Consider the following 26399-nt stretch of genomic DNA (forward strand, 5'->3'; position numbering starts at 1 on the left):
AAAATTCATCATATAAGAATGATTTTTTTTAACCTATCCTCCAAAAGTAAAGCCTACCAGGTTTACGCAAATGTGTCAGAACTCACCCCCCCCCCCCCCCCACCTTTTTCTTTAATTTAGTTGGAACTACATAGTAACCAATTTATTATTTAAAAATCTACCAATTAAAAAAAAAACAATGGTAGAATTACAATTAAATTCTAAATTGAATTGAAACATAACTATTCAATTGAACTTATTCATGGTAAGGATTTAATTCTATGAAATGGTTGTTTCAAGTCAGGGAACTAAAGGGATAAGACAATTGAAGATTAATTTATGTACATCCCGATGATGATACACAAAATTACCCCTTCTTTAGTTTACAATTAGTGGTTAAAACGTTTGGACAACCAACCAATTAAAATTCTATAAAAGTTCCTAAAGTTGTTGATCCAACGCATAAGAAAACGTTATCATAAAACTTTGGGGTCTAGTGTAAAAAACAGCCCAATGTCCCCTCCCTCCCTGGTTTCAAATGCACAGAGAGTTTATGGATACAGCGACAGGACAATAGCCTATGAAATATTCTAACCACCTCCCCGACTTATCTCTTTTATAGTCTAGAGTATTGTTAGCTTTAAACTGGTTGTTTCTTTATCTATTATCAATTTTATTTATTAACAAGGATGACAACATCCATAAAATCGAAGCTCTAAAATTTTAAGCAAAGACAAAAGAACAATAACTCTTGTAGAGTGTCAGAACTTAATAATTAGGATATAAATGTATAAAAGTAAAAAAAATTAAGTAAATTTGTTGAAAAACTGCTTAAATACAGCCACAGGATAATAATTAAGGACATGCTGACATTTTTGGGAATTTATTATAGAGATGCTTTTCCTATAACATTGTACTTTATTAATCTAGGAATCAGTAATAAAAAAATCAGGTCATTCGGATTATTATATTACATAAAAATTTGTTGTTAAAATAGTTAAAAAATCAACATGTTTAAAAAGGACATACGGACATTCTGGTAACGATTATAGAGTTGCTACTCTTTTTAAATCGGACCTAACTACTACAGGAATCATCATGCAAAGTTAGAAATCGATAGGACAATCATAACATGCCTAAATTAACTAAAAAATCTATCCGTTCCAGACGGACGGACATACGGAACGACCCTATTTATAGAAAAGCTTGGCTTTTTAACAATGACGAAAAAATGCATTGTTGGACAATTAAGAAAATAAAGTGGTAGGTACCTGGTTGTACAACTCCAGGTGGGGGACCATACACGCTATTCACTTGGCTCACAAGATTCGGTGGCACACCTACAATTAGGCAATAATGATTACATCACAAAAAGAAAAAGAAAAACGGTTCTTTTCAACTAAGTGCTGCCTGTCTAGCAATGACCCCTCCCCCCCCCCCCCCCCCTCCTAAAAAGGAGGGGCGAGTATGCTTTTCTCTATACCTTACCCATGGAGGGCAAACCAGTATCCATTATAACCTGACTTAACCAGATTAAAAGTTATAGTAAAGTAGAGATTGGTCCGTAGGTCCGTCATGCAGAACTTACATTAATTTGGTTTTGTACTTTATAGACCTGTGGCAGCCAAGACGAGTGGAACAGTAATAGCTAGGGTTGTTGGGACACTCTGGTTGGTGGTACTTTACCTTGAGGAATAGCAGCCAAGGCAGGTGGAACAGTACTATCTAGGGTTGGTGGGACACTGGTTGGTGGTACTATACCTGGAGGTGTGGCAGCCATGACATGTGGAACTGTATTTGCTAGGGTAGGTGTGTCACTGGTTGTTGGTACTATACATGGAGGTGTAGCAGCCAAGACGAGTGGAACAGTAATAGCTAGGGTAGTTGGGACATTCTGGTTGGTGGTACTATACCTGGAGGAAAGGCAGCCATGGCAGTTGGAACAGTATAAACTAGGGTAGGTGGGACACTCTGGTTAGTGGTACTATACCTGGAGGTGTGGCAGCCAAGGCAGGTGGAACAGTATTTGCTAGGGTAGGTGAGACACTCTGGTTAGTGGTACTATACCTGGAGGTGTAGCAGCCAAAGCAGGTGGAACAGTATTTGCTAGGGTAGGTGGGACACTGGTTGGTGGCACGGTGGGAATATGTCCCTAAAATTAAAAACTTAAACAAAAATATACATGCATTTCCATTCTTATTGAGCCACTTAACAAAATCCTTTTTTTAATTCTTTAAAAATACCTGAAAAAGCCAAAATGTGATTGGAAACAAAGTTATCAACAGCTTGTCAACAATGACGTCACAGGCCTTAACAGTGAAAATAACGTGTAGTGTACCTGAGCAGAATGACCGGAAAATCCCAGTGTAGCAGCCCCAGGCGGAGCCCCGTACACTTGAGTCTTGGGTGGAGCGGATAACCTCGGCCCCGCTCCAGCATCTCCTCCCATATTTGTTGTCTGGTCTGTTTGCTTGTTGTTCACACTACAACATGAACAATAGATGTATTTTTCTGAATGGTCGATAAGAAACAATAATATTAATCAGTCGTACAAAGCGCGCTACATGGCACTTCTACGACTAGTAAAAATAAAGTCAACCGAATGTCATAAAAACAGTTTTATTGCATTTTCAGGGGGTACCTATGACCAAACAGTGAGATATTGCACTGTCATAATTACAGTTTGGCAAATCTTTATCCTTTGAAATTACATATGACTGATAATGTAGATGTAATGAAAAAAAATATATTGCCCTTTCGTTCAAAAATATGTATACTTTCAAACAAAGAAGATATTTTGACTGTTCCTAACTGATTTCCTTTTGGTCCAGTTGAAGGATTAATGATCTATTCTTTCTATATATATTTCATAATTTTTAAAAATTATGCTTCTTAGTAGCGAAGGAAAATTTTAAAAAAATAAATATTTCTGGGAAGGATTTGAAGAAATGAAAATACTTACCTACCTTCCTTCTTAAAATTTTAATGCTACTGCGTGCATACCTACTTTCTTTCATAAAAATTGGAAAGTTTGTAATTGTCTTCCATCCATATTCAAGGAAGATACTCGAATTAAACATTGTAACCCCCCCCCCCCCAAAAAAAAAAGGCTTTACCTATCAGCGGAAGCCGCTTGTTTTGATTTTGATTCATTTCTTGCCGCCGCAAAATCGCCGGCACTGTGACTATTGTCTGGCAAATTGTCAGCTGCACCTGGCAGGGGCGGAAAGGCGGAGGGATTGGACATGGAATTGGCTAAATTTATTCTGGACATTCCAGACTCCAGCTCACCAAGGTCTAAAAACAGTTTCATTGTTGATTTAACAGATTTAACATGTTTGTATTTTTATTAGAGAAAGAAAAAAAAAATATATAAGATTTAATCCAGTTTTGTTAACCCCGAGAGGCCGATGTATCAGCCTAGGTCTTCGGCCCCTATGGGCTAACGAAACTGGTTTTAATCTTATAATTTATATCTTAATATTTGTATAAAATTATCTGTAAAACGATACAATAACTGATTTTTCAGTATGGCCGAGAATCGGTTCTAATCCAGCCGATATTTATCAGTTTCAAAGCAATACTGGAAAAAGATTTTAGATCTGTAATTGTATTAGAGAATAAAAACAAGGATGACAATATGCAACCATGCGTATCGAACCTCCAATATTATTACTAAAATTACTAACGTAACTGTGTATGTATTTGATGGGGGATGATAAGCAAGAAAAATAGCTTAAAATATGCTAAAACCCTACTAAATTCCGACAAAAAAAAAAGAAGAAAAATGCGCAAAAAGTAAAAAAAAGATAATTCTCACCTGACTTTTGTCTTGTCTGTCTTGTTTCCCTTCCATTCTGTTGTCTACCTCCCCTACCCCCACGGGTTGATTGACCGCTGGGCGCTCCTCCTCCACCACGGCTTGAATGACCACTTCCACGACCTGATAATGAACATAAACGTTAGATCAGATAATTATGTGATTTATGACAAGCTGTCAAACCAAAGGATATATTATTCTTTGGATGTTGAACCAGATTTTCATGTACACTGATAAAGTAATACTCTGAGCTGTCTAAAAATACGATACCCCCCTTCACCATCCACCCCCTTTGCCCACATCAACTCCCCTCCTAATGGAAGGACGAATGACCAATAAATGAGATACATATTGGCAAGCTAAATTGACGACAATTTTACCCTTGTCATAATATGAATCCACGTATTTTCTACATCCATTAAAGCCAACTTTTGTTACCTACTTACCAAGTAATTTTCAATATTAATTTGGAAAGAAAAATTTTAACCTGATTGCTCGGCGAAACCGCCGCGTCTGGAGCCTCTATCGCTGCCGCCTCGACTTGACTGGCCACTACTACCGCCGCGGCCGTTCATGCTGCTGCCGCCGCGTGTAGATTGGCGGTCTCCACCGCCACCTCCCCGCCGATTATTATCGTAATAATCTCTATCTCTTCGATATCTAAAAAACAATACAATGAAATGTAATAAATCATTGAAAACAAAAATTATATTAATACCAGTCCGCAACGCATGATAGTCAGCTTTCAGTGGATATTAAAATGAAAATTAAGTTATAAGATTAAAACCAGTTTTTTTATCCCTAAGGGGCAATAGGCCCGGGCCAATAAAACTGGTTTTAATTTTATTATTTTTATTAAATATTCGTGGAAAATTGTCTGTAATACCAATAAGTAATAAACATTATTTTTCAGTATGGCTATGAACCGGCTCTAATCCAGCGGATAATGATAAGTTTCAAAGACATACAGTAAAATAATATACAAAATATAAAAAAAACTACTAACCTATCATCATTATTATCATAACCATTTTGTCTGCCCTTGCCTTGCTCCTTGCTAAATTCTGCATTATTGTGATGACCGTTCTGAAGATTTGACTTGACAGGTTTCGTGTCGTAACTAGATTCTTCTTCGTTTTGTCTAAATACAATTACTGTATTAGTAATAGATATCTATCATCGTATTATAGGCAGCTTTCCACGGATAATATATTAAAATGAATTATAAGATTAAAACCAGTTTTGTTTTGCCCGGGGTAAAATTTGTGGAAAATTGTCTGTAATACGATGCTATACACGATTTTTTTAGTATGGCCTAGAACCGGTTCTAATTCAGCGGATATTAATAGGTTTCGAAGCCATACTGAAAAACGAATTAAAATATTTAAACTTCATGTACCTATTGTCTCTCTACACTAGTATCCAAAGTTTTATAACATAGTTTTCCTATACGGTGGCTTAACAACTTTGGCGAATTTTGATTGGTTGGTTCATTAACTTGAGTGATTAAAAGAACTTTCAACCACAAATTTTATTCCTAAGAAGGGGCAATTTGTTGTATCATCATTTGGAATGTATATCAATTTATCGGCCATTGTCTTATCCCTTTAGATCGCTGAGTAATTAAAATGCGTGCTGCGCTTTTTATTGATAGTATTGTCCTTGTTGAACTGTAGTCATGTTTAATAGCTTACCTTCCCCCCTTCCCAGATCTTTTGGACTTTTCAACATCAGACTTATTTCTCGTGGCCGGAGTTTTGGTATTCTCGCCGCTCCTTTGATTGTTTCCTCCTTGTTTCTCATCTCCCCCGCCTCCTTTACCCCTCCCACTCCCTTCCCTGCTGCTACCCCCATTATTATTACCCCCTGTTACAATGGATATATTATTACATGGATCTTACACCAGATGTATCAAGTACTCTAATATAGTGAAACTCTCCCACTCCCTCTTACTGGATGAATAAACTGACCAATAAATGAAAACAACCTAAATTGACAATTTTTCCCCTGTCATAATATCCACGTATATTATAAATCCATTCCTGTTTCTCTGGCAGGCGTTTTCTTTCTCTCCTCCCTGTCACTCTGACCGCCCCTTTGTTGTCCCCCTTTAGCCCCCTCGCCCCGCTTGCTGCTATCACGGTTTGCTGCTGGTTCGTAGGTATGCTCTCGTTGTTTATATCCGCCACTGCTGGCGTTGTTTTGTTGTCTACCGTTATCCTGTCGCCGTCCTCCGCCATCTTGCTGTCTACGATCAGATTGGTAGCTGTTGCTATATTTGCCGCCTATTAACGGTGTAATGTTCATACTTTGTGGTAATATAAGAGAAGAAAAAATTTAAGTCAACTAAAGAGGATACTGGAAAGATATAAATTCAATATATGTACTCTTGTGAATTTCATACTTAACTTCATCTTTTAACTGAAAGTTGTTTAAATTCGGTAATATTTATTTTTTGCAACGTATTATGGACAGCTTTTCTGGGATATTAATATGAAAAATTAAATTCAGTTTTGCTAGCCCCGAGGGGCGAAAAAATTGTATGTAATTCGATGCTAAGCATGATTTTTTTAGTATGTCAGAGAATCGTTTCTAATCCAGCGGATAATCAGTTTCGAAGGCATATTTGAAATTACTGAATCATCTGTGACTACATCTGTAACTGTTTGTAACAGCCCTTATTAGATGAATAATACTTTTCTCTTAATTTCTTTAGTATGAGCACTTTCCTCTATTACTAGAACCTCTATTGTAATCTTCATCCTTTCTTCTATCATATTTGGAGTCAGGATAACTATTCAATTCTTTTTCCCTGAAAAAAAACAGTTTGTCATTTCAGTCAAAAGAACCTTTAAATCTTTCAAAGGGGGGAGGCGGATGTGCCACTTTTTGAAACCAAAAGTAAAACGTGCATGATCTCAGCCCATAAAAGAGTTACAGCTCTAAAAATCGGCAAAACAGTTGCTTTTGTGCAGAACAATATGGAACTGTGAAGAAACGGCGGCGAAACCGCTGCTCCAGCCGAAAACCGCCGTTTCCCGCCGAATTATTTTTGACTTTTCGCGTCCGCCTCCCTCCTTTGTAGGGAGGGAGGGGAAATTGGACAGTATATTATAAAAAAAGGGTCTCATTTGTACGCTTGAAACTTTGGTAGTTTTCAAATCCTGATTGGTTTGCACCAGGGAGTAGGGAATGTATTTTTAACAAAAAATTCTAAGTAAAAATTTCTCCACAACCCCCTTTGCTTATTTTTCCCCCTTATGTCCACTTCCATTCAGTTAAACCCAAACAAAAGTTTTAGGCCAACTCTATGCAAAACAGTTCCATTAAACCAAATTCAACCAAAGCTGTAGGTATTCATTTTTCTTCTAATGGACTCCAGCCCAATGATTTTCAAATGGTGCCATTAGAGCAAGTGCAGAGTAATGACCCTTGGATTTTGTTATCTAGAGAAAAATATTATATTCGTAAATTTGACCCTGTATTAAATATTAGAATGTAAAATGCAGTTGCAATGTTTTTAAAAAAATGAAAATAACAACCACACCACAATCCCCTCTTGCTACGCCCATTCAAAATCTTCAACCCTTTCTTTCAGCTGTTTTTTTTTTGTTTTGAAATGGTCTGCTGTTAGACCATAAATAGATATGTAGCGGGAGTGTAAATATGTTTAAAATGTCAAAAAAGTTTATAGGTAGGGTAAAGCGGGGCGATCTCGGTTTTGAGGTGAAGTCGGTATTTTTTTGACCACCTTCATTAAATGACATTTTTCTCCATGTTCTAATCGACTGACAGAAAAAAACATAAAATCAAATTTGTTCCTTATTAAATTGCCTACAAAAAAGTATAAAATGAAATTTTTGTGAGATGAATTTTTAGGGTACTTATTGGGTCTTAAAGTCGGACGACAAAAAAAATTTTTTTCGATTTTTTTGCTTCGGTCGGAAAAACGGTAAGTTGGACAAAAACTGGTAAGAGCTAGAGCTTAGACGTCTTCAGGGGACTTATTAAGAATCTAATAGGCTATCCATTTCCGTTTAAAACTTTAAAAAGGCTTGTATAGTTTTTTCTTAAATCGACTAAAAGTGAAGCGGGGCGAATTCGGTTTTTTCACTTTTTATACTAACTTTTTCAATTTTATATAAAAAAGTGAAATTTTCGAGAAAAAAAGTCAAATTTCTCGTACTTAGAAAAAATTTATTTTTTTTTGTAGAAAAAATTGTCCGATCTTCATAATTTTTTTTGTGAATGCTCTTTATTACATTTAGCAACTTTAACCTTTAGGGCATGCTGTAATTAAATCAATATGTCATAGGTTTTTTAAAGCTGGAAAATCGACCACAGATTTTGCCAAACTTTTCTCTTTTTTTCAACTTGATTTTTTTAGGAAATTTTGCTAATAGAACTAATTTTTTTTTGGCCAAATCTATTCAAAATTGCCTGAATTTTAAGGATCAGGCCTTTAAAGTCATAAAAAGTTTTTTTTTCTAGTAGTATTTTTATGTTTTTTATCAAAAAAATTTTCGGAAAAAAAAGTCAAATTTCGCGTACTTTGGAAAAATTATTTTTTTTTGTAGAAAAAATTGACCTATCTTAATAAAATTTTTTGTGCATACTCTTTATTACATTTAGCAACTTTTACCTTTTGGGCATGCTGTAATAAAATCAATACGTCATCGATTTTTCGAAGCTTGAAAATGCCCTACCGACTTCGCCTCAAGGCGGGGCGAAGTCGGTGCCGTTTTAGAGATCAATTTTGACAAACTTTCCAAAGTCCTAGGTTTACGTCCTTTTAGGACCTGATCGACTTTTCCGAGATCTTTCTTCTGGTCTTGGTCCCATTTAAAAAAAATAATTTTTACGATTTGCAGGTTCAAAAAACCGAAAAAAACACCGAGTTCGCCCCGCTTTACCCTATGTGTTTTTATTAATATGAATTATGAAAATTTAATTTTAACAGCATTTCTAATTACATAACCTTTTATAAAGATGCGATGCATCTCTACAATTCTTCAAATCACAAAGGATAAAAGAAACGTTAAATATCTTATTCAGATTCTTCAAAAATAGACTTTTTGTATGTATTATTTACTGATTTGTGTTTTTTTTTCCTTTACAGGACGATTGAGAATGATAACCTTAGTTATTGAAATATATATATGGCCTGTACAAAGATGTTAGTTTGATAAAGTAGTCTTGGGTTGAGATGGATCAATAGCTTTTAAAACTATGCAAAATAAACATTTAATTTTCGGCAATTTCAAATGGAATTAATTGCCTGAATAGCAGTCCCTGGGTTTGTACAAGCTATACGTGCCTGCCCAAACTTTTCTCCCAATAATTTCAATTTATCTATAGCAGGGATAATTTAATTATTATAACTGGGGTGAACACCGACAATTATATTATCCTACATAATTCATGAAATTAGAAAGGTAAATGTAGGTAATGAACAGAAAGCAGGGGGGGGGGGGGGGAGGGAGACATTGAACTGTAAATTTCGCTGGTACCAAAACTTTTATAATCAAGTTAACTTATTTGAAAACTAAATGAAACTTATGACTCCAAACTTTTCCAACATAAAATCTACAGAAGGGTTAATCTTGATCATAAATATTGGGGATATTCATCAATTTGTGGTCCAATGACTTATCCCTTAAGATCCTTAAAATATTGACGTGAGACTTACTTGGTTTCATCTCTCTTGGGTTCTGAATCAGGAATTTTATCTCCCAAGAAATCTCTCAATGAGAAGCCCTGTTTGGTAATATAAGAACATAATATACAAGTTGTGAGCTTCTATTAAAAAAAGACTATTTTTGTTCTTTTGTAGGGACTCGGCTGTGTCTATATTTCCAATGTTATTAGACCCATCTATTATTTTACTTTGATATTTAAACTAACATGTCCAAAATATCAAAGTTTTTTTATAAGTTACCTAAATTTTGAAACCTTATTTTAAAAAAGGGTTTTAGGTATATAATAAGAGAAAGGCCAATATCCCTAAAGATAAAATTGTACCCCCCCCCCCCCCACGAAATATTGTCTTAAATATTAAGAGTTTTACATGTAAATTACATAATTTTTTCATTAGTTTTATAATAACGTTATCTTCTTCGTTGCCTATACAACTTTGGGAACTTGAATAGAACATTGATTGGTTGGTTAATTAAGTTGAGTGTCCAACCTTTTCAACCACTAATTGTAATCTACAGAAAAGGGAATTTTGTGAATCATCATTGGGGATGTACATCAATTAATCGGTCACTGTCTTTCCCTTAAGTACTCTCTTTATTTCAACATCACTTTATTGTGCAAAATAAAAATTAAATTTCATCTTTTTAATTTGAATAATCAAAACTTTCTTTTGTCCTACAAGTCCTTTGTTCCAATTGTCAGAAAAAAACAATGAGAAAAATAATCTATTCAATTTTTTGCCCTTTACTTTTCAATTAACCTTATAAAAAAATTAATTTTGATTGAGTTGTTGCAAAGATAGGTAAAAAAAAGAAACTAAAGGTTTTTTAAAGAAAAAAAAGACAAAAAAAAAGAGTGGAAAAAGTATTGTTAAAAAATAATATTCTAGTTGCGGAGTATGAAAAATTAAACTGTTTCTATCTAACCTTTAATGTTTTTAAAGGCGAAGTTTTTCTATAATCAGGATCGGTCTCTCGGTTAGCTCTTTTCGTTAATTTAGACATATTAGAATTGTCCTATCGATTTCAAACTTTGCATACAGATTCCTATAACAGTTAGGTACGATTTAGAAAGCGTAGCAACTCTATAATCATTACCAGAATGTCCGTACGTCCATTTTTAACATGTTGATTTTTCTATCGTAGCGTAGCATGATCGTTTTCAGAATGACCGTACGACCTTTTGAATCTTTTTGATTTTTAACCTTTTTAGTTTTTAACATTTTTAAAAAGATTTATAATTATCCTATTTATCTAATTTTTGGAATGCTAATTCCTTTTACAAGGTAAAAAGTATAACAAAACATCTCTATAATTAAGTCCTAGAATTGTATTTTCATTAAGTATCCGCGAAAAACTGTCTATAATACGATGCGATAAATATTATCTTATGTTCTTTCCTTCGGAGGCGGGGCTGATTTATCCTCCCTCTCCTCATCCCTCCTCCTTCCTTTCTTTCCACCTCTCTCTGGCCTTTCTCTCTCTCCTCCAGCGGGGTGCCCATCTTCTCCCCCCTGGCTCCTGGCAGCTCTCTCCTCCTCTCTCCTCTCTCTTTCCTTCTCTTTTTTGGCTCTGCTGTCTGCCAACGGTTTGTTGCCACCTCCAAACTTCTTTCTTTCCACCTTGGAGGCCTCTAAAGAAAAAGAAAAAATAATTTCATATGCTAAAGTAATATGATGTCTCTATGTATAATTGTTTGACCGCTACGATTTGTTGAATGGCTTCACAGAATGTTTCATCTTATTTTCAATTGTAGTTTTTTAAAAATATATTTTTTTTTTGGTGGGGGGGGGGCATTTTTTTAGGGGCGATTTCTCCTTGGAGGATGGTAGTACCCTACATGACAATTCCATGAAGACAGACACATATCCTATTACTTTCATAATTGATTAAAAGACTAGAAAGTGTGTTATTATAACTGACTCAAAAATATATCCCAAAATCAAAATGTTTTCAAACTTTTCATTAAAAAATAAGTTTATTTTGTCAAAAAAAAAGAAAAAAAAAAATACCTATCGATTCATAAGAATTGATTTTCAAACTATTCATCGAAATTGGACTAAAGCTATAATAATTTATAATTTCTAAAAATCTTGAAATAAAATAACAGAATGTCTATGTGTCTGTACTAAAGGATCTTGTGGACAGATATGGTTCTCCTTAAGAGTAAAGATTCTCATAGGTCCTGGTAAGGTGTAAAACTATTTTTAGAGAAGGGTAACCCCCCCCCGCCCCCCCCCCTCCAATTTTTCTTTCTTGTTCATTAAAACTATAATGCTAAGTGTAAAGACCCACTCTCCACACTTAAGTGCCCCTAGAGGCTAGTATTAAAAAAACACAAATTACCTTCAATAGCATTATTACGCTGGGCAACAAATTCCGAGTTATCCTCTTCCTCCACACTCTTTTCTTTGATACCCCCAAGGGCAGGTACACTCCCATTTTCTGTAGGTTTCTCTTTGCCGCCTCCTTCTTTGCCCTTGGCGAGTTTTTGACCGAAGGGAACCCATTTTGGGGGTCCGTCTCCTGCAGGGGGGCATACATGCATTAGGTTTAATGTTCTTTTTAAAAGAATTCCTGCTTTGAAGATCGTTTAATATCCGTTGGATTATAACCAGTTCTCTGCCATACTTAAAAATCATGGATAGAATCGTATTACAGACAATTTTCCACAAATATTAAAATCACCTTCATAAATTAACACCAGTTTTGTAAGCCCGAGGCAGAAATTTAACTAGGTTGAAAAATAAACACCCCTGAAAGTTAAACATATATTGTACCTAACACATATTGCAAGCATAGATTAATCCAAATTTTTTAAAAAGTTCTCTCAGTGTCTTAGAACCTAGATTAATAAATATGAGCACATAAATAGCTAACAACATACTTAGGTATTATTTATTGGAATATCTTAGTTACCTAAATAATATTTTTAAACAAAACTTAATGAATGTATTTCCTGCAACCGCCCCAACACTAGTTCTTTGCAGATAAAATAACTCTTTCTAAAATTAAACAATTTAGTAAATAAATATTATATAGAAGTAACAGGGGTGTTTATTCTGCACAGTGCACAGGATACATTTTTTTCCCCGGCTGCAGAATTTATATTTCATTTTTTTCTTCAAGAAGGTTGAAAATGTAAAATCTTTCAATACTCTTTATCTTACCTACTACCTACTTATTAACCCCTCCAATATATTTTTCTAGTTTTTTCCCCCCCATGAAGGGGAAAAATGTTTTCTGTACCTGCTTTTTTATTTTTTTATTTTCCCCCTCCAACATATTACTTATTCCCCCCCTTTAGCCGAAAATGCCATGCAGAATATACACCCCTGCAAAGTAACCTCAAATAAATAGGGTAGATCTAGATATCTAATCAGTAAATTGGACCTTTAACAATTAGAAAATGGTTGCTTGTAAAATTAGATAGATAATAATACCTTATCGTTATAAGATCAATTTAATCAAATTCTGATTGGTTGGTAATAAGTATCCGTGTCCAACTTTTTACATAATAATTCAAATCTACATAAGGGGTAATTTTATTTATCATCATTGGGAATGTACTTTTATCCTTAAATGTCTTGTGCCTTCAGATCCCTGACTAAAAAAAATAAAAGTCCCCAATGTTGTTAAGCCAACGAATAAGAAAACTTAATTATAAAACTTTGGGGACTAGTGTAATAAACAACCCAATAGTCCCTCCCTGTCTGCTAACCTGTAGTTTCCACTTTTCTATGAGGGCATCGACCTTGCCACCCAGGAGCTCGAAATTTTCAGGTGTTAGTTTGATCAAGCCTCCCATCACTGACAAGGTTTTTCCTTTCAATCTAAAACAGGAGAAATTTTTTTATTGCTCCGTATTAGAAACAGCTTTCCGCGGATATTACAAAGAAAAATTAAAAGATTAAAACCAGTTTTGTTAGTCTAGAGGGGCCGAGGGACCGGGCTAACAAAACTGATTGAAAAAAGTATTTCACTTCTTACGAACAATAAAAATAGCATATTTTTTTTATCTAATAACAATCTATTGACAAAACATTAAAAAAAAATTTTTCTACCTATTGAATTTTATTTTTCAATAAATAGGTATCAATTTAACTTTTATAAGAAGAAAGATTACAAATGAAACTTAAAAATAAGCTTATGGAATAACTTTTATTTATATAAAAAAGTACTTATGACTTAATCGAAAAGTTGCGAAACACAAGAAAAATATGGATAAGAATACGGACTAAGAGATTTTGATATCATTTGTTAAAATCAAGAATCACATAGGTATCTCACATATTTTTATATTTTTAATCTTTGGATTTTGCAACATGACTGACAGACCGACAGATAATATAAATCATTGGTATAGGGAAACTTCACAAAAAAAATCAGCCGTCAATCTTGAAAAGCAGCTGAGAAAAAAATCACATTTCCAACTTGGCATTACAAGCTAAATGACGGATGAAAATACAAATGTGAATTATAGAGTAGCATCGCTAATATTAAAAAGATTACTTACCTAACTTTAAGTCCAGGAGCTGATTTTGTAATGTTAATACTGTTAACAAATATCATCTTTACTTTACGTAAAAAGTATATAACAAGGATGACAACATCCATAAGTAGCGAAGCACACAAAATCGTGGATGGGAATGTTAACAAGTAGATTTAGAGTGTATTTTTTAAAATCAAGAAAAGATTTATCGGAGAAAATAAACACGAAACCTTGTTTTATTTTGTATGATGACGACATAAAAGATGCTCATAACAATGGGAAAAAATATTTTGATACTGATTTTCCAAAAAAGTTTGAAAATTGGACCAAAAACACCAAGACCAAAGATATGGGGAAATATGTAAAACATATAAAAATAGCCGAAAACCTGCTAAAAGGCAGTCTAACTGCCATGTTTGTTTACTTAAAACGACAGGAAATTTAATTTTGATATCTATAACTGAAAAAAAATTGAAAATCCGATTATAAACACCAAAGATATGGTGAAAAAAGTGAAAAAATATAAAAATTGCCTAAAACCTGCAAAAAGGCAGTCGGACCGTCATGGTTGTTTTCTTTAATCGACGAGAAATTTAATTTTGATATCTATAACTGAAAAATTTTTGAAAATCGGACCATAAACACCAAAGATATGGAGAAAAATTAGAAAAATGTAAAAATAGCCTAAAACCTGCTAAAATGGGGTCCGACTGGCAATGGCATCCATGTTTTATACTTAATTATGCTCCATATTAATTGGAATGTTAACAAGAAATTTCAGCCTTCTATCTTAAACAGAAGCCGAGAAAATCACGTTTCCCCTATTCTGTCTAAGAAAACCTACCCAATCTCTCGTAAGTCGGGGATAAAGTTATGTGTAATTGCAATTATAAACAAGGATGACAACATCCATAAGTAGCGAAGCACAAAATTTCGTGGATGGGAATGACCGTCATGGTTGTTTTCTTCAAACAACAGGAAATTTAATTTTGATATCTAAAACAGAAAAAATTTTGAAAATCGGATCATAAACACCAAAGATATGGGGAAAAATGTAAAAAAAAATAAAAATAGCCAAAACCCTGCAAAAAGGCAGTCTGACCATTATTGTTGTTTTCTTCAAACGACGGGAAATTTAATTTTGACATCTTTAACTGAAAAAAAATTGAAAATTGGACTAAAAACACCAAAGATATGGGGGAAAATGTAAAAAAATATAAAATAGCCAAAAACCTGCAAAAAGGCAGTCTGACCTTCATAGTTGTTTTCTTCAAACGACGGGAAATTTGATTTTGATATCTATAACTGGAAAAATTTTGAAAATCGGTTCATAAACACCAAAGATATGTTGGAAAATGTAAAAATAGCTAAAAACCTGCAAAAAGGCAGTCTGGCCGTTATTGTTGTTTTCTCCAAACGACGGAAAATTTAATTTTGATATCTTAAACTGAAAGAATTTTGAAAATCGGACCGTAAACACCAAAGATTTGGGGGAAAATGTGGAAAATTTAAAAATAGCCTAAAACCTGCTAAAAAGCCGTCCGACCGCCAGTGATGTTTTATAGTTAATTGTGCTCCTTAATGATGGGAATGTTGTCAAAAAATTTCAGAATTCTATCTTTTATAGGAGCTGAGTAAATCCCATTTCCCCCATAGCGTTACGGACTGACGGACTGACTGACGGACGGACGGACGGACAAAGTGAATTATAGAGTAGCTTCGCTACTAAAAAGGTAGGAGAAGGGGGGTGGGACTGATGTGAAACTTTTAGACTAAAATAAACTATTTCGACTAAAATAACTGAGTTTAGCACCGAAATTTGGCAACGCAGTTGCTTAAATCATTTTGACTTTTAGATTTGGTTTAAAAAAGTGTCACATCCGCACCACCTCCTCCCCCACCCCCCAAACCCTTTTATGCTACATTTATTAGAAAAATTTACACTATATTATAGCAGATTGAAACATTAATTTAACTTCCATTGACCAATTGTTAAAGAAAAATAATTTCCACCTACCCAAAACTTTAGATAGCTATTTCAAGATGCAAGACGTCTATTTAGAGACCACAGCACTGTTTTGGATGTCCCAAGGCCCAAGGCCTATGGTCCAAGAAAGTAACAAAATTGGTGGGAGAACTTGAGAAGTAAAAACAAAAAGGCATACAAAAAAACAATTCATGACTATGATAGGTATTAGGTATATATTCTGAATATTAACAAATATCTTTAAGCAACTTCCAAAAAAACAGACAATAGAACTCAAAAGTACCTAGATATGTAATCCTTAATTTTTGGCGCATTTTAAATTATAAAGATAATTTTCCTATCAATTTTGGTGAACTCAACGCCATGGCAAGTGGTGACACCATCTGTCATGGTTATTTTTAACATTCTGGGTCCTCCAGCATTCTCTTCTTGCACCTAGAGGATAATCGATATATTATTACTTGGATGTTGCACAAGATTTTCATGTACTCTGAAAAAGTGATACTTTCAGATGGCTAATATGATTCCTTCCATCCCCTCCCATTCGATGAATAAACGAACTGACCAAGAGGGAGGTCATTTTCTAGTAAATCCCGTAAAGGTGTGTGTTATAAGGCCTAAAAATAGGAGTAGAACGATAAGGTGCTCTATATATTTGTATTCCCTATTGAATAGAACAATAGGGAATTTTTTTTTTTTTGATAACCGTACCTGGAATATCTTAAAAAAATAAGAAATTTCTATCAAACGCTTTGTTTGGCTCAAACTGACAAAAATTTAAAAAAAATATAATTATAATAATAATGTTTTCTATAGGTACAAGGTAAAGGTTAAGAACAATCTATACCATTAAACAAAGGAAGAACCCATTCTTTACAAGTTGCACGAGCAGTGAACATTAAAATGAAACTTTAACAAATCATTAATACAATGACATTATTATTATAATTATATTTTTTTTAAATTTTTGTCAGTTTGAGCCAAACAAAGCGTTTGATAGAAATTTCTTATTTTTTTAAGATATTCCAGATACAGTTATCAAAAAAAAAAAAAAAATTCCCTATTGTTCTATTCAATAGGGAATACAAATATATAGAGCACCTTATCGTTCTACTACTATTTTTAGGCCTTATAACACACATCTTTATGGGATTTACTAGAAAATGACCTCCCTCTTAGTGAGGTCCGCATCGCTTTTATGGATGTTGTCATCCTTGTTTATTTTAATGTAAAAGAATAGTTATATCCATGGACATTAAAATGAAAAATTCTATGATTTAAACCAGTTTTCTTAGCCTTGAGGGGCCTAAGGCGAGGTCTAACAAAACTGTTATTAATTTTATGATTTTTATTTTAATATTCGTGGAAAATATTCTGTAATTTAATGTCATACACGATTTTTCGGTATGACTGAGAACCAGTTCCAATCCACCGGAAATTAATCGGTTTCGAAGCCATTCTAGAACTTATTAACTAGTTATCCTCCTTACCTTTGGAACAGCTATATTTCTTATTCTGGTGATCATGAGAACAACATTTCCTGATATTTCTGTTATTTTTCCTCTGAATTACAACAAAACTTTAAGAAATGGGAAGATGGTACACACAGGGATCAAAAGGGATAAGACAATGGTTAATAAATTGATGAACATCCCCTATTATGATACAAAACATTACACCTACTGTAGATTACTATTAGTTGTTGAAACGTTTGGACACTGAACTTAAAGAACCAACCAATCAAAATTCATTTAAATCCCTAAAGTTGTTAAGAAAACCTAATTATAAAACTCTGGGGACTAGTGTAATAAACAAACCTCCTTGGGCACGCAAAACACAACTATCTAAGCATTAAAAATATTAAAAATCTGGGAAATGTAAAAGTTTGTTTCCTGTTGATATCTTCTGGTAGAATTCCCCGTCCGATTTCTTTCAAATCCAAGTCCAATGCCTAAAAAAAGAATCTATATTAGTTATTGTCACATTGTATTATAGACAGCTTGCCGCGGATATTAAAATGAAAAGTTTAAATAAAAACCTAGGGTCTGACAAAACTGGTAGGTATTAATTTTATCATTTTAATTTTGATAATAGTGAAAAAATTTCTGTAATACGATGCTTTACATGATTTTTCAGAGCTGGATCTTTAAATCATTTCAATGGTGCGCCAAATCAGGGTTAGCCAACTTTCCACAAATGAGAGCACAGCATTTTACGAAATGCCGGCTGAAATTCGGCGCAACCCGATTTGGCGCACCATTGAAATGATTTAAATATCCAGCTCAGTATGGCTGAGATCCGGTTCTGATCAAGCGGATATTGATCAGTTTCGATACAGGAAAACTAATGGTAGAACAAATTAGAACACATAATAATAATAGGTATGTAATAATCATTGTATTCCCCTTGATTTCCTGTTTAGCACAAAATGGAGATAATGTCATTTTAGCCCGCTGTGAGTTTCATTTTTTTAAGAGTACATGATAATCTGGTGTAAAATCTTAATATAAAATCCATTGTTATCGTTTTAACTCTGATACAAAATTGTCCTTTTCTTTCTGGCCATAAAGTATAAAAAAAACTGTTAAAAATGACCACAACAGAGACTAGACTAAGTAACAAAAACGTATTTGCGTCATCACCCCATTTTAGAACTATCTGTATAATTTCTAAATAGACTTATTGAATAGAAAATTACCTATAACATATTTTAAAAACCTAGGTATATATAACAAAAATACATTGTTCTTTCATATTTAAGTACATATTCTCAAACAGTGGCGTACACAGGATTTTGCCAGGGGAAAATTTTCACACCCTCTTTAAACCAAAATCGGGGGAGGTGGATAAACGCCTCTGTTCTCATACATTATTCTTAATACAACATAAATAAACTAATGATTGCGCCCCTAGCATTTATTGTTATGTATTCAAAGAGGTATAGAAGTGGAAGAAAATAGCTTAAATCTAAAAATAATAATACAATCCACAGACCTATATGCAGCTTCTCTAAAAAGAACTCAATCAGTTTAGTATTTATTGAAATATTAAGCTTTAGACAAAAAAAAATTTATATACTAGGATTTCAATATTATTTACTGAAAATAGTGACCTACCTGCTTAATAATATCATTGGCTTTTGGATTTGTATTACCATCTGAACATATTTCTATTCCTTCTGGACTCAAATACCAACCCTATAATAACAAGGATGACAACATTCATAAAAGCGAAGCTCTGAAATGGAAGGACAAACGGAAATTAACACTTGTATAGTGTCAGAACTGAATAATCATAATATAAATGTACAAGAGTCAAAGCAAAATTGTAAGTTTTGTTGAAAAACTGTTTGATTCAGGATAATGTTTATGGACATACTTATATTTTTAGGACTTGATTGTAGAGATGCTTTGCTTATATCATTGTACCTTGTTGTAATAGAAATCAGTTTTCAAAAATCAGAAGAATCGGATAATTTTAACATACAAAAATTTGTTGTCAAAAAAGTTAAAAATCGACATGTTTCAAATGGACGTACGGACATTCTGATATTGATTATAGAGTTGCTACGCTTTCTAAATTGTACCTAACTACTACAGGAATCACCATGCAAAGTTTAGAATCGATAGGACAATTATAACCTGTTTATATTAACGAAAAGAGCTAACTCTCTGTGACGGACGTACGGACGGACCGACCCTAATTGTAGAAAAGCTTCGCTTTTAAAAATGAGCAATTGGACGAACTTGAAAAAAATGTTGGAAGCGAATCTCTAATAAAATAAAGTATGGTCGCACTTACGCAACGGATAGCTCTTATCGTTAATTTAAGGTTTTTTTTAAATTTTCCTATCAATTCCTGAATCCTATAACCAGTGCAGTTTCGGAGTCGGAGCCGGGAGCCGCCATATTTTGCTGGAGCCGTATTTTTCGTTAAAAACGGCTCCGGCTCCGGACTAGATAAATAAAGAGATTTTTTATAAATTATAATTTGGTAACTCTGTTTTTTCATGTGCAAATGCCCCTTTTAAGTTTTTCAAGTGCATTTTAATCAAAAATTTAACTTTTAAAACCTTCAAAAGTCAAAAATAGACTTGGGAGAAAAAAAATATGTCGAGTTTTTCTTGATTTTAGGTCGGAGCTGGAGCCGTATCATCACAGACAGCTCCGCGGAGCCGCACCAAAATAAAACGGTTCCGAAACGCTGCCTATAACAATTAGGTTCGATTTAGAAAGCGTAGCAACTTTATAACTACCAAATATAAATTGTTTATTCGGCGCGTTATTCTCTTAGGATTTTGTTTTTCAATTTTGATAATGGTTGTATCTTCAATTAGAGGTTGAAATGTTTAAATACTCCGCTTAATGAACCAACCAGTCAAAATTCAATAATGGTCCCAAAAGTTGTAAAGCCAACGAATAACAAAACGTTATTTTAAAACTTTGGGGACTAGTGTAAAAATCAGAAGAAAAGCAGAAGAGTTGGAATAAATCACAACTTTAAAAAATCCAGAGAACACAAGTATAAAACACTTGTATAAGAATAAACTCGGTTTGAGCCAGTTCCATCATTTATATATTTCCAGGGATCTAAAGGGATAAGACAATGACCGATAAATTACATCCCCAATGAAGATACACAAAATTGCCCCTTCTGTATATTAAAATTAATGGTTGAAACGTTTGGACACTCTACTCAATGAACCAACCTATCATGTCCACAACGTTGTTAAGCCAACGAATAAGTAAACTTTATCATAAAATTTTAAGTACTAGTGTAATAAGCAGCCAATGTCCCCTCCCTCCCTGGATGATTGTTTACCTTTTCCTCCAACTCTTCCGAGAGTCCCATCTTTTAAACAAATATTACTTGAACCTCTGAAATCAGAAAATATTTTAGGATTATTTTTGGTTCAATATTAAGCTTAATAACAGGTTCAGAATATATTTTAAACTAAAGCTAAAAATGTAAATTATTTGACAATCTTTTACTGTAAAATGGAAGATATAATTGTTATTTTATTAAAATTGATAAATAAAAATCCTCAATTTTTTTATTATGTGCAGATCAGTTTTTAATATAATATTGTCATCATTAAAATTAAAATGAATCAATATCATATTTTTATTAAAAAATTGAGGATTTTTATACTGTCAAAAATTATTTATTTCACAATTATAACACATAAATAGTGTGTCATGTACTATTTTTAAATACATGAAATGAAGACCAACCCCTTGGGCTAAGGTTTTGTACATTTATTTGCTTAAATATAATTTTAAATGGTTTAATATTTTGTACAGTGCATTATACATTGTATACAGATAAAGAACAAAAAGATTTTCTATTATTAATATAAATGTACAGACCCCTAGTGCCAATTAATGGTCATCAAAAATAAACACCTGTCATATTAAAGTATTTTTACATTTAAATTCAATAATTGAATGTAAATAAAATAAAAATTGGGAGCGAGATTAAATTTGAAATGTGTAATCTATTTTAGGTATTTCTTTTACAATATTTCTCTAATGAAAAATACTTTAGCTGTTAAAAAATTCAAATCTTTAACACATATTAATTTTTTTTTACAATGAAAACAAATAAATAATAATACTGAATGGAGATTTAAAATTGCACAAGACTCAAAAAGTAGTTTTAGCTTTTATGCTTTAACATTTTAGCAAGCTTAAAAGTTTCAGAATTACATGTAGAAAACAACAAAATATTACAAGTTGACAAAATTTTAAACAATACTAATACAAAGAACATTACAAAGTAGAATGATAGTTCAGTAGTTTTATATAAATAAGATCAAAGGAAGATACAAGGTTTTTCTTAATTAAAATACAAATACGAATTGCCTCATTACTTTAATCAAATCTTAATGGCATATGTTTTGTTTTTTCTTAAGATGTTATTACAATTTGGATAATTCCAGATAATGGATATAAAATATACGTGGATATTATGACATTGGAAATTGGGATTGATACTTCTTTCCTCATTTTTTTGTAAATACTTTGCTTCAGAAGGAGAGGAGGGGAAGGGTATCGTAATACTGAAAAATGGATATATTATTACTTGGATGTTACACCAGATTTTCATGTTCCATGTAAGCAACCTAAATTGACTACAATAATTCCCCCTGTCATAATATCCACGCAAATTGTATATGAATCCATGTATACAATACATAATTAAGCATGAATAAGAAAAACCTTGTATCAAGAACATTAAACATTGGTGTTGGGTTGGATATTAATACAATGTGGTGTACACGGATTCTAAACAAGGGTCAGGAATTATGCATCTATTTATTTAACACATCGTATTATAGGCAGCTTTCCGCGGAAATTAAAATGAAAAAATTTTAAGATTAAAGCCAGTTTTGTTCACCGCGATCGCGAGGGGCCAAAATCTGGCATTTTATGATTTTTATTTTAATATTTGTGAAAAATCACCCATAATACGGTACATGATTTTTTAGTTTGGCTAAGAACCGGTTCTAAACCAAAGGATATAAAGAGGTTTCAAAGTCTGTGGAAAAAAATGTCCTAATCATATTGATAATGGTAATTCAAGACTTCTGTTTGATTCAAAAATTAAAATAGAACTTTATTATATTCAGATGCAAAATCCCTGATATTCCTGGCTCAGAAAATATTAAAAACTGGCTTCGTACATACATAAAGTTAACAAACGCGTAAACATTAACAATTTTTTTCAAAATTTTCTATAGGTAATTAAAACTGGATTTATGTCTGGATTTATTAAAAAATCCACCAAAAAAATATCTAGCATTACATAATTGCCAGTTAATAATAAAAAAGTTATAGGGGTAAAGTTCTAAAATTTTGAAGGTAAATTTAAGCTATTTACATTTAATCTTAACACTAAGTGAACAAAACCTTTGAAAATTGAAGCACAAAATACATTCAACTTCCAAAGGGATCAAACATTATCCTAGTCTAAAGAGAAATTTGGAGGGGTTCCCCTTTACAAAATCATATTTTAATGTTTTTTAGCTATAAGGGGATACGGTGGGTTTATAAAAATTTTGTTCGAAAATATTATAACAAGTTAAAACACCATAAAAATAATTTAAAAAAAAAATTAATTTAAAACAAAAAAAAATTTTCCTTTGCTATTTCAACTATTTTCAATCAATAAAGAATTATTTTATGACTTAGTAACTTGTTCCTTTATCCCCGAACCCCTCCAAATTGTCTCAGATTTAGTTTGAGTATGGTGACTACTTTATAATTTATGAGTAAAGCTGTCTACGCCTCGCCTGACGCTGTTTGTCAAACCTCATCTCCATTTCTTCAAGCACCTTAGGCGTGTACCTGAAACAAAATTTTAAATATTAGACATTTAAAGAACATCAAGGATCTAAAGGGATAAGACAATGGCCGATGAATTGATGTATATCCCCAATGATGATACACAAGCTTCCCTTTCATTAGATTTCAATTATTTGTTGAAAAGTTTAGACACTAAACTTGGTGAACCAAACCAAAAAAATCATTCGCCAAAGTTGTTAAGAAAACTTTATTATAAAACTTTAGGGACTAGTAATATGTAATAAACAGCCAAATATACCCTTCCTCCCAGGAAGAACATATAAACTTAACTTGAGATCTACAAAATGATTTAAAAAATACCTATCAACTCTCAAATTAAAATTCTGGGAATACTTCTATCTCTTAAAAAAGAATAGCTTACCTAACGACTAGTTTGACACTTGTTTTAGCAGCCTTGAGTAGTTCTACGGCCTTCTCATGAGGTTCACCCTCCACACTTACTCCGTTCACGCTCAACAGCTGATCTCCTCGTTTCAAACCTCCATGCCTGTCTGCAATACCTCCAGGAATGATTCTGGAGATATAAATTGGAGAGTTTTGTTCTTTTCCTCCCATAACATTGAAGCCAAGACCCTCTTCAGTTTTTGGGAGCTCAACAACCCTGCAAAATTTAATAGAAATTAAAATACCCAGATAACAATTTAATGTACATTAGCGGCTGCGCACCTAGCAATCTAGGGTCTATGTATTCAAACTTTCAACGGGATAAGGAGGTACCTAAAATAAATAGATAATTAAGCTTAAATTTAAACAAACAGCCTTAAACCATATACAATACATTTGTATTACTGAAAACTTTAATATGGTAGAATCTAACAATAAGTCCAGAAATGAATGAAAAATACCTTGGGTGGGCATGGCCTTCACTGGCAGCAAAAGCAGCCACAGTAGCTTTGGCAGTTGCGCTTGCACGGATGTCCGGGGAGCCTGAATATAAAGATTGACATATAAATATAATCCATGTGATAGTGACGGACGCTAATAAATAAGTTGTAAGTTTAAAAAATTAACTATGTAAAGGTTAGGGTTGGCAATCCGGAATCCGGATCCGGAATCCGGGATGCGGAATCCGCCCATTTTTTGGGCCAATTTTGGAATCCGAATCCGGATCCGGAATCCGTTTTTTAATAGCGGATTCCGGATTCTTAATTGGTATGCTAAAATTAGCGTCTTGAGTTTTTTCTTTCAACTCTCGCTTTTTGAAGGCAAAGATTATCATCATTACATATAAAAAATTTTAAATTCTGGTTCGATTCTCGGAAGTTAAATATAGAGAACACCAAAAACATTAATTTTTAGGACATTTGTAGCACTTAAATTTTTAAAATTTTTTTAAAGCCTTTAAAAATCCTGCTAAAATCCGGAAACCGCCAATAATAAGAATCCGGAATCCGCAAGGAATCTGCCACTTTTTTTGACGGATTCTTTTAAGAATACGGAATCCGAATCCGGCCCAAAAATTCGACGGATTGCCATCACTAGTAAAGAAAGGTTTTTTTTAAATAAAAAGAACATTGCGAAAGATTAAAATAATGAAGGGCTAAAGGATTCTGTAATACTTTAGCAATTAGAAAGAACATTTCCAACTATGAAATGAAAAGTATTACAAAATAAAGCTAAATATTTATTCATTCTATATAGAAAAAAAGTAAAAATAGATGAATTTTTTTTCTGAATTTAATCCGGTTCATACTGAAAAATCATGTAACAGTATTATATCACACTTCAAACAATTTTTCACGAATTTTCAAATAAAAATCATGAAATTAATACCAGTTCTGTAAGCCAGGGCATTCGACCCCCTAGGGTCTAACAAAACTGGTTTATTTTTTCATTTTATTATCCGCGGAAAGCTGTCTATAATATGATGCGTTTATTTACTTAATTATACCTTCAACGTCGACAGTCTCGTAGATATGTTCATAAACCTCCCTAACCGCGTTCAGAAACTCGCTCTGCAGCACTTTCTGGAGCGCGGCCAGCTTAGTTGCAGGAACCTCGCCGCAATATTTAGATTTCTGCAGCTTTTCAAGGAGCTCACAGGCGCGCTTGATGTCCCTGGATAGGGTTAAACTCTCCCCCATCTCAGACATCTTGATTCTAAGAATCAATATAATATATGTTAAAAATAAATAGGTAGGCATTTAAGTATTTAGACTTTATAAAAAGTTTTTTCCAGTATCATAACCTCAAAACCAATTAATATCCGCTGGAATAGAACCAGATCTCGGCCATACTGAAAACTCGTGTTTAGCATCGTATAAAACACAATTTCTTACGAATATCAAAACACACAAAAATCATAAAATCATTTTAAGAGTTTTGTTAACCCAGACCTCTAGCCCCTCGGGGCTCACAAAACTGGATATATATCTTATGATTTTTTATCTTTATATCCGCGAAGAACTGTATACTTTTTGTACGATGCCATTAATATCTATTATAAGATAACTAAATAGGTATTTAACTAAATATTTGAAAAAATCATAAAAAAATATATTAACCATATTATAATTTTATAATAGGTATTATTTACATAAAAACAATAAATAAAAAACAATTAAAATTAAAGAAAAACCTTAAAATAGTTAGGTATGTTTTACTATAGCAGAAAATATTGATTTTTTGTTGAAAAAAGTTGCAACCTTTCAGACTTTAATAATATCATTAATGTTGAATATTTCTAAACTAAAGTTAGTCTAAAAATTGATTTTTTATATAAAAATGTATATTAGCGTTAAATTATTGTACGAAAATGCGTAAAAACATGGATTTTTAATAAAAATTAACAAAAACATTGTCCATGACGCCATTAAGCGCATATTGTTTAGGAATGCCGCGTTGTTTTGTGGCAGGGTTTGACGTAAGGAAAATGTCGTCTTAGAAAATAATAATATTAGAGTCAATGAGAAATGGGACTTGTTGAATTCGATTGGTTGGTTCATTAAATTGAGTGTCCGAGCTTTTCAACTAGTAAATGTAATCTACAGAAGGGGAAATTTTGTGTATAAACTTTGAGAATGAACATAAATTTATGGATTAATGTCTTATCCCTTTA

At 33.0% G+C, this 26399-nt stretch overlaps 2 protein-coding genes across 13 annotated transcripts in view; both read right to left on the minus strand.

Annotated features, from left to right (window-relative positions):
- The window catches only part of LOC145327128 (uncharacterized), a 26072-nt gene extending 5213 nt beyond the window's left edge, over window positions 1-20859 (minus strand). The window contains exons 1-21 of the mRNA XM_080170670.1: window positions 20796-20859; window positions 19091-19171; window positions 17867-17925; window positions 17465-17537; window positions 16312-16409; window positions 14012-14050; window positions 13217-13328; window positions 12453-12500; window positions 11842-12019; window positions 10895-11128; window positions 9489-9555; window positions 6528-6611; window positions 5841-6083; window positions 5494-5664; window positions 4806-4940; window positions 4287-4459; window positions 3800-3922; window positions 3096-3276; window positions 2318-2462; window positions 2047-2131; window positions 1251-1319 (exon numbers count right to left, since the gene is read on the minus strand). Coding sequence (XP_080026796.1) covers window positions 1251-1319; window positions 2047-2131; window positions 2318-2462; window positions 3096-3276; window positions 3800-3922; window positions 4287-4459; window positions 4806-4940; window positions 5494-5664; window positions 5841-6083; window positions 6528-6611; window positions 9489-9555; window positions 10895-11128; window positions 11842-12019; window positions 12453-12500; window positions 13217-13328; window positions 14012-14050; window positions 16312-16409; window positions 17465-17537; window positions 17867-17925; window positions 19091-19171; window positions 20796-20825 — 2428 coding nt within the window. The 5' untranslated portion in view covers window positions 20826-20859. The remainder of the gene's footprint in view (window positions 1-1250; window positions 1320-2046; window positions 2132-2317; window positions 2463-3095; window positions 3277-3799; window positions 3923-4286; window positions 4460-4805; window positions 4941-5493; window positions 5665-5840; window positions 6084-6527; window positions 6612-9488; window positions 9556-10894; window positions 11129-11841; window positions 12020-12452; window positions 12501-13216; window positions 13329-14011; window positions 14051-16311; window positions 16410-17464; window positions 17538-17866; window positions 17926-19090; window positions 19172-20795) is intronic.
- A 329-nt stretch (window positions 20860-21188) lies between these two features.
- Window positions 21189-26167, minus strand: veli (L27 and PDZ_signaling domain-containing protein veli). Of its 12 annotated transcripts, none has more exons than XR_013882082.1 (7): window positions 25233-26167; window positions 24187-24268; window positions 23703-23942; window positions 23269-23323; window positions 22626-22651; window positions 22196-22261; window positions 21189-21789 (listed from the first exon to the last, which is right to left on the minus strand). XR_013882082.1 is itself a non-coding variant. In XM_080170679.1 (7 exons), the coding sequence occupies exons 1-6, from the start codon at window positions 25483-25485 to the stop codon at window positions 22236-22238; spliced, it is 678 nt and encodes a 225-aa protein (XP_080026805.1). In that variant the 5' UTR covers window positions 25486-26167; the 3' UTR covers window positions 21189-21730; window positions 22196-22235. The 12 variants fall into 12 exon arrangements, 9 of the variants coding, with proteins under 9 accessions (XP_080026805.1, XP_080026804.1, XP_080026803.1 ...); XR_013882081.1 differs by having other exon boundaries at window positions 22617-22651; XR_013882080.1 differs by having other exon boundaries at window positions 21189-21730; window positions 22626-22662; window positions 23268-23323.
- Between the last annotated feature and the right edge of the window lie 232 nt (window positions 26168-26399).

The sequence above is a fragment of the Acartia tonsa genome, chromosome 8 (assembly GCF_053477335.1).
Source record: "Acartia tonsa isolate MP-2025a chromosome 8, ASM5347733v1, whole genome shotgun sequence".
Classification (NCBI taxonomy): domain Eukaryota; kingdom Metazoa; phylum Arthropoda; class Copepoda; order Calanoida; family Acartiidae; genus Acartia; species Acartia tonsa.

Coding starts and splice junctions, on each gene's coding strand:
- veli (XM_080170675.1), bottom strand. CDS start 25,485: ATGCCTACCTATTTATTTTTAACATATATTATATTGATTCTTAGAATC. Junction 24,269..25,232: donor CGAGACTGTCGACGTTGAAG/GTATAATTAAGT, acceptor CTTTATATTCAG/GCTCCCCGGACATCCGTGCA. Junction 22,648..23,268: donor GGTTTGACAAACAGCGTCAG/GCGAGGCGTAGA, acceptor GTACGAAGCCAG/TTTTTAATATTTTCTGAGCC.